The 12746-nt window shown below is 35.5% G+C and overlaps 1 protein-coding gene across 2 annotated transcripts in view; it reads right to left on the reverse strand.

The window, feature by feature from the left end:
• Window positions 1–1722: 1722 nt before the first annotated feature.
• Window positions 1723–12746, reverse strand: part of Pip4p2 (phosphatidylinositol-4,5-bisphosphate 4-phosphatase 2) — a 63860-nt gene continuing 52836 nt past the window's right edge. For both annotated transcript variants that reach the window (XM_008827622.3, XM_008827621.3), the window contains exons 6-7: window positions 4375–4465; window positions 1723–3207 (exon numbers count right to left, since the gene is read on the reverse strand). In XM_008827622.3, the coding sequence (XP_008825844.1) occupies window positions 3064–3207; window positions 4375–4465 (235 nt within the window). In that variant the 3' untranslated portion in view covers window positions 1723–3063. The remainder of the gene's footprint in view (window positions 3208–4374; window positions 4466–12746) is intronic.

The raw sequence follows: 12746 nt of genomic DNA on the forward strand, positions 1-12746 counted from the left end.
TGTTATTGTTTTTTTTTTTTTCATTATCAGTTAATATGGTAGTTGAAAAAAATGCTCTTTGCTGTACTTTACATTCTTTATTAGTAAATTTTAAAAAATGTTCATTTTCTTTCCCTCCCTCCCTCCCTCCTTCCTTCCTTTCTTTGACAAGATCTCTTAAACTCCAAAAACTCCATAAATCCAGACCAGATTTTTATCCATAATGATCTACCAAAAGCTCTTTGCCCCTGTCGCACTCAAATCTGTAGTCTTAGATAAATGTCAAGTTACTCAACACCTCCAACTGTGGACAAATATTTTCACCCCTGTGTTTTACATTACTACCAAAATATTGTATCTTTCTACAAACATAGTTCTGGCTGGTATGGAACTTGAAATGTAGATTATGTACACAAGACTAGCCTTGAATTCACAGAGATCTGCCTGCCTCTGCCCCTGGAGTGCTGGGATTAAAGGCATAAACCACCATGCCTGGTTTTATTTCTGTTATAAATCGCTTTTTCATGCCTTTAGAGCCTTCCTGTATTTCAAAAATGGATTCTACTATTTTGAAAATGTTTTCATCAATTTGTCTTTTGGTTTTATTTATTAGAACTTTTCATTTTTTTCATACACTAGTTTTTATAGTTTTTGTTTGGAATTTAATCACCTTATTGTATCAATCCTTCATGATTTTTGGTTTTAGGTAATATTTGGAATTTTCTTCTTAACCTAAGGTTGTATTTTACTATATATTCTGGCACAAAAGACCAAATACTTGACCAAGTAAACATAAGAACTAAAATAACAGTATGATTTCCTACCACTCATGCATAGTCACTGTTTCATTTAGACTGAGCACCTATATACCAGGAAGGGTTCTAAATGAGGATAAACCTGTGAACAAACTGCCACATTTCCTACTCTCAGAGATCCAGAAGGAATGTGGTCAAATAGCAAATAACTTAAGGTGGGATTTCAAATCAGTGGGGGAAGAATAGACAGATAATTCAATATAGTATGCTGTTGCAAATACTAAGTCATTAAGAAAAGATTATTTTATACTGAGCATCGTGTCACAAATGTACAAAAATATGAATATTAAAAACATAAATATGAAAATTTAAAAATATAAATGAACATTGTAAAAAATTATAGATATTCCTTATACAAACATTTCAGAGCAAGATCACAAAGAGCTATGGTGGTTGGAGAGATGGCTCAGCAGTTCAGAGCGCTGGCTGCTCTTGCAGAGGACTCAGGTTGGGTTCCCAGAACCCACTAGTGGCCAACAACTCTCCGTAACTCCAGGTCCAGGGAGATCTGACATCCTCTTCTGGCCTCCACAGGCATTGTATTCATGGGTGAACTTACATACATACAGGCAAAACAGTCATACACATAGATACTTTTAAAAACAGGCAGATCTCTGTGAGTTCAAGGCCAGCCTGGTCTACATAGTGAGTTCCAGGACAGCTGGGGCTACAGGGAGACCCTGTCTCAAAAAGACCAAAAACAAAAAACAAAACAAAAAAAAACCCACAAATATGAGGGCTGGAGGGATAGTGCAGCCGTTAAAGGCTAACAACCAAAACGTAAAAACACAAATATGAAAATAATGTAAAAATATAAATGAACATTGTATAAAAATTATAGATATTCCTTATATGAACATTTCAGAGCAAGATCACAAAGGCAATTTTGGAAATGATATCTGACTTTTTAAAATGGAATAGAACAAAATAATTTTTGAATATTAATCTTTATTAGTATATTTTCAAAGATACATGTAATCCTGAGCTATTGCATTCATACATTTATCATTTTCTCTTTGACATTTACAAGTGTTTCACTCCAAACTTCCTTCTGAATACATTTTCACATGAATCAAGAACTTAAAATATTAGTCTCATCCCTAGAAGCACATATTAATTTGCTTGGATGATCTCATTCTTTAATTCTACAATGTGAAAGAGATTAGACCATTAACTCTTAACTAATTTTTCTAAACTGCAAAAAATGGGCAGTGCAAGAGCTGAGTCCATAAATCCTAAATGGGTTTTTAGAAAACTATGCTGCTCTTAATATCTGATCTATTTTCTTAACTAACTTAGTAATTGTCTCACCAGTTGAAGAATGGAAAGTGGATGTCTAATTATACTATTTCAGCTAGTGCAAAAATCTCATAGGTTCCCTTTACATAGAAAGGGGGCACAATGATCTCAACAAGGAGAGTTTACCATGATCTCATGAAAAGGAATGAAACCCAGTGTAAATATGTCTTTGATTAAATGGTGAAGTATTATAAAACATGTTATCTGAAATACTTTCTCCAGTCTATAAAGGAATCCATACAGCTGATTAATATTAAATTCCATAAATCCAGACCAGATTTTTATAATTAGTAAATAAAAAGACAAAAATGAAAGGTCAAAAGTTCTGTAATCTTGGGTAAATGTCTAGTTATCCAACACCTCCAACTGTGGACAAATATTTTCACCCTTGTGTTTTACATTACTACCAAAATATTGTATCTTTCTACAAACAACATAAAACAAGCATACAGTATCTAGAAATGTTTCTCTGACAATAATGCCAAGTTTTTAAAAGTACACTCAATTTTTTTTCCTGAATAAGGTAACTATAATCTTAGGTTAAAATTACTATAAGCAGTCCAAGCAAAAATGCATATTGCTTAGATTTTAAAGCAAGCAATTTTGTTTAATTAAAATGTAAGTATAAATGTGAAACTATTGTAGAAACATTTATAAACACTTCTTGGGATCAGCAAGTGATGGAATAACTGATTTAAACATAATATAAGACTGATATTAAATGTAACATTTGATGACAAATCCAAAATATCTTTAATTGATTTTAAAAGAACAAAAAGACAGCTTTACTATTCCAAGTTTGAAAACCTAGCAGCAAAATGAACTTGTGTATAATGTAGTACAGAAAAGACTCAGAAAGGCTTGAAACTATTATACGTAAGCCAGGATGGACTCCATTAGGATAAGTGATTTTACAGTGTGCTAATCAAGAACTAGATGCTCTCACCTGCATCAATGAATCATGAACAAATTATGCAAAACTGTGTTCTGGATAACTGACTCTTATTGCCCCCCAGTAACAAGCTCGGATGAGGCAGATCAAACCTAAGAGATAAGCAATTGCCCAAGACACGTAGGTTGTATGAAATCGCCTTGCAAAATCTTGGGAGCCAACCTAAAACAAAAAGCAATATAAAAATAAAAGATTAGAAATTTTAAGGAAATGTCTGCTTAGAGAACTTGTGTTGGGATACATGGATGTGATCTGTATGAAATATATCCCTAAACTGAAGCCGAGTCCCTATAAGAGTAGGTATAGCTCTTAGCTATAATTGACAGACAATGCCATGACATATATTAGCTACGAGTTATATGACATATACTACCATCTACTTCATGTACATGTGCTGTGAAAAAGCACCCTACCATGCATGGTGATGCATGTCTGTAACCTGGGATTCAGTACCAAGAAAGAAAAAGTAAAAGAGAATATTCACATGATGTTTCTCTGTAAGGTATTTAATCCATGTAAATCTTTATTATCATATGACACAGTAGGACACTGCTAATAATATGGGACTGGGCATATTAATGAAGGAACACAGAACATGGAAAGCAAAAAGATTAGTGCCTCCCTCTTCTACTGGCACAATAATCTCCATGCCGACTATTCAATTTCAGTCTCCTCTAAAACTAAGCCATTCTTTATGGCTATAAATCTCTGCTTGGCATGGATAAAGAGAATGGTTTCTGAGAACTCATTAGCTGAATAAGTATTGTTTGAATATTAGCTATTCCATGACCATACATAGTTGGTTCTGTCCCACTCAACAAAAATATTTTTGATTTTGCTAAATGAGTAGTAAATTTTTCAGTGCTAAAGCCTTTCAGAGGGGCACAAACATAGCCTTTCCCTGGGTGGGCAGATTCCATTAGAAACAATATCCATAATGAAACCTACGATTTTGTGAAATTAATATGTTACAAAAATCATTAAAATTTAATAGATGAAAAGAAAACCCAGATCCAAGGACTGGATATACGATTCCCACAGACCACCAGAGGTTCTGAGGCCTGCCATGCTGAGGTCACCTTCTCAGTGGGTGCCCCAGGCCCCGTACTACTAACTAAAGTTGACAAAGTTAAGGAAAGAATTCTAACAGCCAAGCAGGATCCAGTCTCTGGGCATGGCAGAATGCACCTGTAATCCCATTACTTGGGAAGAAGAGGCAGGAGGATCATGAGTTCAAGGCAAACCTCTGCTACATAATAAATTCTGGGATAGCCTGGACTATGGGAGACCCTGTATCAAAAACAAACAAAAAACAAAAGCAGTACTCACAGTCAATCCAATACCAATGAAAATGCATGTCATTCCGATGGTAATATATGCACAGCAGCGTCTCCGGGGAAGTGCACTACCTACTGAGGAGCTGCAAATTATGACAGCAAAAGCCAACATTAGGTGTTTACATAAAGAGCCTCCACTTCATGAGTTTTGTGAGCTCTTATCAATGACTTCAGTAAACTTATTTTAATGCTTTTAACCATCTCTTCAGTATAAAATGTCAGTCTTTTATTTACTTCATTTTTGTGGTCTTTTTGAGACAGAGTTTCCCTGTAGCCCCAGCTGGCCTGGAGCTTGTTATGTAGACCATGGTGGCCTTGATCTCAGAGCTCTGTCTGCCTCTGCCTCCCAAGTGCTGGGACTAAAGGTGTGTACCACCACACCCAGTTTATAAATGGTTTCTTGATCATTGACAATATCCACACAAAACCACTGTGGTCCCTGATCATTTATCAAGATGTCTATGTCCAAAAAGTCTATTCTGGGATGGAAAATAAATGCTAGCTTACAAGTAGCATTTGGTTTGCTTATAATAGTTTGTTTGTTGTAGGAAATTTGGAAAATAGAGTAATGACTAAAAAGGGAAAGGAAAATAGCCTATAATCCTATGACCATAAAAGAGACACTCAACATTCTTGAATATTTTCTTATAATTTTTTGTACTTATCAATATATAGCATGAACATTTTCTAATTAAATATTCTGAAAATGGAGTTTTCATTGTCAAACATAACATAATTAAATATTTTCCTATTCATTTATACATGAACAGTTTTCATTATTACAAACAATGCCAACTAAACGATTAAAAACTTTTTTTCATCATTTTCTTAATGTTTTAGAATTAGAATTAAAAAGTTAAAGGAATTAAATTTTAAAGTCTCTTAATACATACAACCAAAAACCCCTAGGAAATTCACAAAAGCATATATTGCTATTGTATTTCTTAACAGAAATTGAAATCCAATAATATCCTGCTACTTCCACTTCTAATTTTGGTAATTTTCAAAATGGTACAAGGCGAGCAGAGAACAAAATGCCCAACAGAAATGAGCACTTTTTGCTAATATCCATATACTCATCAAGACATGCCATATTCCACGCACTGACAGTGAGTGACATAATGAGGTGTCACCTTTGCATGGCCAGTTTCAAGACCGTGCATAACATATTGAAATCTTTCAATGCTGTCTGATAAATAAGTGGAATACAAAAATGAGTCAATTGCAAGGCATAATTTATAAAGAGGTTAATTTTGCATGAAAATATTCTTCAATATCCAAATCTTTTTTAAAAGTTGATGAAATCTGATGCAAGTATGTGTGTGTGTGTGTGTGTGTGTGTGTGTGTGTGTGTGTGTAAATTTTCCTGAATACTTGAACTGAAACATAACCATCTGGAATAAACATCTGGCTGGCCTGGGATCAGGTTATCATTATTCAATACATTATGCAGATTGCTATCTGTAATGACTAGGACATGTTCAGTCTAAAGCCTTACTGTTATGTTTAGTCTTAGATTATTTTTATTTTTAATTCCTATGCATCCCTTTAGCAGTTTTTCTTTTCTTATACCTCACAGCTAATTGTTGTTTCTTGTTTCTACCTGTATCTGCCTCTGGAAGTCTCTAATTTACCATGCATGAAAAACCAACTAAGCTGATTAGAATTATGTATTGACAAAGTAAAAGATTTCAAGTGAAAAGTAGAGAAGCTTTTCTGGGAGCCAAGAGAATAACTTGAGCATACTAATCTTGTTGTGTGAATTCTGCTTAGAAAATCCATGTCCTTTTTATTATCATTCAGGTAAAACATTGCCAACTCTGAAAAGTCCTTCCAGAAAAGTTAAAACCTACTGCTACTTCATAACCCAATGCCAGCCCACCACAGGGATAAAGCAACAACCAATAACTATTTATTGCACAAATACAAAGCCTCTTAGTGTCTAATACATATGCAGTGTTGTATGCAACGTGCAAGATTGTTTTGCACGTGTCAGACCTTTAGAGGTATGCATGTTGAACTGCATGCATCTATGATTTGACCTTTTTATTTGCTCGATATTCTACATAAAAATTATATAGATATAAGAATACCTAATCATTTTTATAATAACCTTTATCATATAATTTTAACAGTTTCTCTATTGAGAGACATTAGTATTTTTCTTATAATTTTGCTATTATAACCACTGCTTTGAGAGCTATTTTATGTTTCCTCATATATGTGGGAATTTTTCAAACATATTCCTAGAAATGGAATGATGCGTTGTATCATAGACATATCTTTAATTTTAATAAATACCAAATTTGTGTTTCTAGAAAATTTTTATGAGATGCCATTGCCCCACCCAAATTCTTTATTATTTATTTTATGAACACTCTTAATGTCTTTGTCTAATTATAGTAAATTTGATCTACTTGAGCATACACGGAGACCAAAGGGTATCTGGCATAAGGAGGTCTTCTTCCATGGCTTCTCTAACCTATTATTATTTTTTAATGAATGTTTCATTGAATTTTTTTGCTTTTCATACATAACATCTTAATCACTTTTATAACCCAACCCCATTTGGAACCCCCCATAGCCCGCCCCACTAGATTTTATGCATTCTGTCATACATGTTAAGGCCTATCTAGTCAAGTTACTGTACCCAGATGTCCTTCAGTGCAAGTTCATCCACTGTGGTCTAGTTAGCCTATCTAGAGTCACTCCCTTAAAGAAGATCAACTTTCCATCACTCAGCAGTAATAAGTTGCCAATAGTTCTTTGGCTAAAGTTGGGGCCTGCTGCCCATTTCCTCAGTTCTATGCTGGGTTTTTGTCTCTTTCAGTGTGCATGGGTCTTATGCATGCTGGCACCATTGCTCTTGGGTCATATGAGCAAGTTCCCAGGAGCCTGTAGACTCTCCACCCAATTTTTTAAACAACATTTCAGCAACTGGTATTGTTCTTATTTATCATGTGTGAGAATACTATATATATACATTCATATATATATCCCTGATTTCTAAAAGAGGTTGAATATCTTTTCAAGTACTACTTGGCTATTCTTTTTCTATTCAGTGTTTTCTCATGTCTTAATCTGAGGCTGTCTTTTGCTTACTGATGCCATATGATATTTACGAATACTATTTTATGTATGTATAGATATTTTAATAGCATTTTGATGAGTTTTTAATCAAAAAAATCAATGTAATATAAGGTAATTCTTATATTCAAAATTACCAGTCTTCAAGGGTTTGATTTTTTTTTTTTTTTGGTGCCTTATCTAAGAAATTCTTTCTTACCCATCATAAAAATACTATTATATCTTTTAAAAGTCTTAAAGTTTTGGATTTTGTATTTGTATCTTGATGCCCAAGAATATAGTTCTTACAACTGCCAGTTTTTATTTTATGTATTTTGAAGAGATAGTAGTCGGTGCATACTAGTACAAAATTTATATTTCTGATCAAGCGCCCACAATAATAGATTTTATAAAAAAGAATTAAGTTCAGACACATGATAAAAAAAGAAACTAAATCATAGTAGGCAAATCTCAACTACAATAGCCTAAGGGAAGCGTGTTTCATTAGCATATAAAATTCAGAAGTGACTGTCCAGTCTAGGGTTGACAAATATCTGTGCTGCAGTTGGCACCACCACACTCAACATGGTAATAAGGTTCTTGATGCAGTTACGTTTTCCATCCAATTAGAAGAGGGATGAGAAAACCAAATCAAGCAATTACATGTTTGAGGAGCTTGGTAGGAAGCTGTACTTACCACCTGTTCACATTCCATTGGCTCTAAACTCATGGGTATCCCACCAGGCAAAGAGCCTCTTGCTGGGTGGCCAGGGAAACAGAGTTCCATTAGAAAAGGAGAAACACAAATCTTTGCTACTTAAACTGAGATGAATGCTGTTTTAATGTTGGTTAGGGTTTGCCTGGTGTATATTTTCCTTTGGTGAGTGTTTCATGATCATATCTTTTTTGTCCTTTTGCTTTCACTCCATAGTCTCTATCTTATGTTTCTTCTTCAAATTTTATATAAGTATTCTAAAATCTAGCGCAATAATTTTTGGTAATTTGACTGGCAAGATTAGTCTGATATACATGGATCACTTCTATGTGTGATTTTGTTTCTACTGTCTCTATTTTCCATGTTCTCAACAACTCTTTTCCAGACTGCCTTTGGATTGACTATGATTCTTTACTCTTATACAGTGGAAAGCATGTACTACACTGAAAGCTTTATAATTTATTCCATGATTAAGTGGCACTTTAAATTTTAGCATGAAAATTTTTAAAAAGTAAAACCATCTAGTAAGTAATCTATAGTCTAATACAAGAATCTTAGAAAGCTTAACTCCAAAGTTTAGTCCCACCTTACATCTTACTATTATCCAATATTTCAGTACTATTGTACATTTGCTTCTTCAAAATTTTTAACATTACTACTACTACTACTGCTGCTGCTGCTGCTGCTGCTGCTGCTGCTCCTACGGCTCGGAGCCCTGACATTGTTGTTCTTCCTATTTAGACAATCAATGTGCTTGTTGAATACACTCTCTGGTTTACATTGTCTAATTATATTATGGAGTGTCTCCTGAAATATTTTCCTATTTCCTTAGTTCATCTTTCAATATTTTTAAAAATTAGAATATCAAATCAAGATGATAGATTTTTTAAATTTTTGTTTTGTTTTGCTATGATTTTTATTTTGTTGGTTTTGAATTTAAGAATGTTTTTATTTTTCATTATTTTTTTCTGATGATTTAGATATGTCAATTATACCAGTTTGACAGCTATTTTTTCAGTACTTTGAAGTTTGTTTGAGGCAAGATTTCATCATGTATAGGCTATCCTGGAACTCACTATGCAGCACAGAATGACCTTATACTTGCAGCAATCCTTATGCCTCAACCTGCAATTACAAGTTTGAGCAAGCATGTTTGACCAATGAAGTGTTTTAAAACCCTTTTTGGCTTCCATTTTTGCTACTGAGATGTTTGTTAATACAAGCTATCTTTTTCATATCTTCCTTTTATATTATTTTTATTTTTATGTGTATGAGTGTTTTGCCTGCATGTATGTAAGTGCACCTGTGTCCTGCAATGCCCGTGGAGGTCAGAAGAGGGAGTTGGATCCCCTGAAACTGGAGCTGTGGATGGTTCTTAGCTCTCACGTGGGTGCTGGCAATCGAACCCATGACCTTTGCAAGAGCAGCCAGTGGTCTTAGCTACTGAGCTATTGCTCCAGCCCTTCATATCTTCCTTTTCTGGTAAATTATTTTCCTGATCTATTCTTTTCTCAAGGAAGAATATACTTAAAGGACTTTATTGGGAGGAAATAGTATTCCAGCCCTTTCACCTTCTGCAAGGCCAAAGTTCCTCTCTTTGTGTGAACATAAAGGCCTCAGGACAGCCCCTGTTATTACATCTTCATTGTGGCCTCTGGAGATTTTTTTAACTTTCATATCAGGTAAGCTATGTATTTAACAGGATGCTTGCTATGGCTGATTGCTTGTTCGTATTAGCAAATGTGAAAGGCAAAAAGATATGCAAAAAAATGTGGAAAGTGAGTTTACAAGAGAAAAGGCCATTTGGAGTTCCCAAACATCTGATTATTCATGCTTCAAATTATGAGCCTTCTCATTAATAAAATCATGTTATACAACAGTAAGATTATGAGGGACAACTGCAAAGTGTGAGTGTAACTAGTGCCAAGCAACATTCTTTACATTTGCAGATGAGGTAATGGGGGAATGTGGGTGCTGTAGCTTGAATGCAGTTTCTTCCCTCTGAAACTCATGCAGGAGTTTAATCCCCATTGTGAGGTTTTAAGAGGATAGGAATTTGATCTGAATGGTGTTTAGATCTGTGGCTTTTGGAAAATTACTAAGATTAGATAAGGGTGGAGCTCCATGATTGAATCTCAGTTTTGTTTTGTTTTAAGAAGAGGCAGAAAGACCAGAGAAAGAAGCACACAGGTATGCTACCTGTCTCTTGACATGTGGAACTCTATGCCACCCCAACTCTGCCAGGAAGATGTGAGCTATAGACTCTGGATCACCTCCATGAGCTAAATAAAACTTTTTTTCTTTATAAAGCATGAAGTCTTGAGGGTTTCATTAAAATAATGGAAAATGAACTAATACAGTATAGTTCAAGGACAGGGTGTGTGTCAAGAGATGGAGAAGTAATTCATTTTAATTCAGGTATGGAAAAAATAATGCTGTTAAAGGAACAAGTAACAGAGTAACCTTTCTGCCACAGGAGGTTTCCCCAGGGAAGCAGCAGAAGCAGCAGGGGACATTTCAGCTCCTTAATGAGGTTAATAGTTTTTTTTTGTTTGTTTGTTTGTTTGTTTTAAGGTAGGCAGGGGAGAGAGGTGACCATCCAGGCCTTCTGGGTTCTAGTACAGCAAGAACAAAAGAAGAATCAAGGAACTGCAGAGTAATCTATGAAAGTGGAGGAATTTGTTGAGGTTGGATCATGAGGTGTGTATAATAGGTACAGAAGAAAACCAAGATTTGAAGGAAAATAGGCAGACTTAAATCTGGAGGTCTATACAAACTTTACTAAGAAGTTAGTAACCAGGTTTTAGATACTGGATATATAATAAACTATATAATACATTTATGAAAAAATGCAAAAGAAATTTTTTCCTTAGAAAAATTTGTATTCCACAAAATAGGCAAAACTAAAATAACAATAGACATGACACCTCAAGTTATACAGAATGTAAATTACACATCTGTATGCCACAACTGTAAATTTGATAATTACTAAAAGATCTAAACTCAGAGAATTTAAAATTATACATGCATATGGGCACTATTTTTCTAGGACGTGGATTGAGAAATCCAAAGCTGGAGGCCAAGAGATAAATCAGAAAAGGATTGTCAGGGCACTAGTGAGCAATGCTGACCGCATGAAGCAAAGTTTGAATAGTGAGAATAAGAGAAAAATTGAATGTCAGACATAATAGATATGATATTACTATTTAGATATGGAGAATTAAGAGAAGATACAATCAGAATTATGGCTGTACTGGGTACATAGGATAACATTCGCTAATGTGTTATCATCTATAAGGAATGTTAATGTGTCAAGTGGGTTCAAGAAGTTGTTCATGCTAGCCTGCTCTCCTACCCTCAGGCCTCTCTTGGGGTAAGTCTATCGCGGAGCCCTCCATGCCTTGACTCCCCCAGCCTCATTCACCCTTCCATCTCCCCCGCTGTTCTCTACTCCTAGTTTGGGCCCTGCACCATTCCTAGTCTTGGGTCCCCAGACACCTGGAGAACCAACACTGCTTCCTGATCTTTTTCACCCAGACCAACTTAGTGCCTTCCCTGGGCCCTAGGAGCACTGCTTCTGGACCTGGCCCCGCCCTCACCTCCCATTACTTCCCTGATCCTGCAAAACTCACTAGCCTCTTTCTGGGGCTGACAGCCTCTTTCTGGGGCTCCGAGGCTTACCTTTCCTCTCCCTGATCCTTTGCATCCAGTACAACTCAGCTACTCAATCGACTCCCTGGGAAATCTTGGGGCTTCTTCCCACCCCATCTGCCTTTGCATCCCTGCATGGCACGGCCTCGGCCAGGATCTCAGGTCAGTCCAACACCAAGTTCCTGAGGCAAAAATCATTCTTAGAAGATTCCAGACCTAAGGAGAAAGTCTGTAAACTTCTGATCCACATTGGAATCGGGCCACCGCGGAACTCCTGAAGACAAAATCAACCCGACTACGACAATATAAAAGCAAAAGAGAGAACCAGAAGCTTAGACGAACCAGCTCTTCATACCCAAAAAGTAAACCACAAAGACACATAAAGTTCAAAAAAAGAAGCAGAACAAAACTTGAAGGCTCGAGTATCACACAAGAGTCAGAAACTACAAAAGAAATTCACATGTCAAAATCACAGAGAAAAAATAATAACATGAAAAACCAAAATAACATATCCCCACCAAATACCAGTAATCCTCTAGAGGAGCACAATGAGAACCCCCTAGAGACAATGCAGGACATGGAACTCAAAAGAACAATGATGAATATGATAAAAGAATTCAGTGAATTTAAAGAACACACAAGGCAATCATAGAGCTGAAGGAAGATAGGGATAAACTTCTGAATGAATTCAGAAAAGAGCTAGAAATATTGAAGAATACACAGCTGAAATAAAGAATGAAGTGAAACACTCCATAAGCCAATAAGAAACGACGGAAGAAAGCCTCACCAATAGGATGAACGAAATGGAAAACAGAGTATCAAGACTGGAAGATAAAATGGATGAATTAGAGCACTCAAGCAAAGATTATGAAAAATTTAAGAAATCACAAGAATGGAATATGCAGGAATTCTGTGATACCATAAAAAGCCCT

Source organism: Nannospalax galili, unplaced genomic scaffold (genome assembly GCF_000622305.1).
Source record: "Nannospalax galili isolate Female #2095 unplaced genomic scaffold, S.galili_v1.0 scaffold872, whole genome shotgun sequence".
Lineage (NCBI taxonomy): Eukaryota > Metazoa > Chordata > Mammalia > Rodentia > Spalacidae > Nannospalax > Nannospalax galili.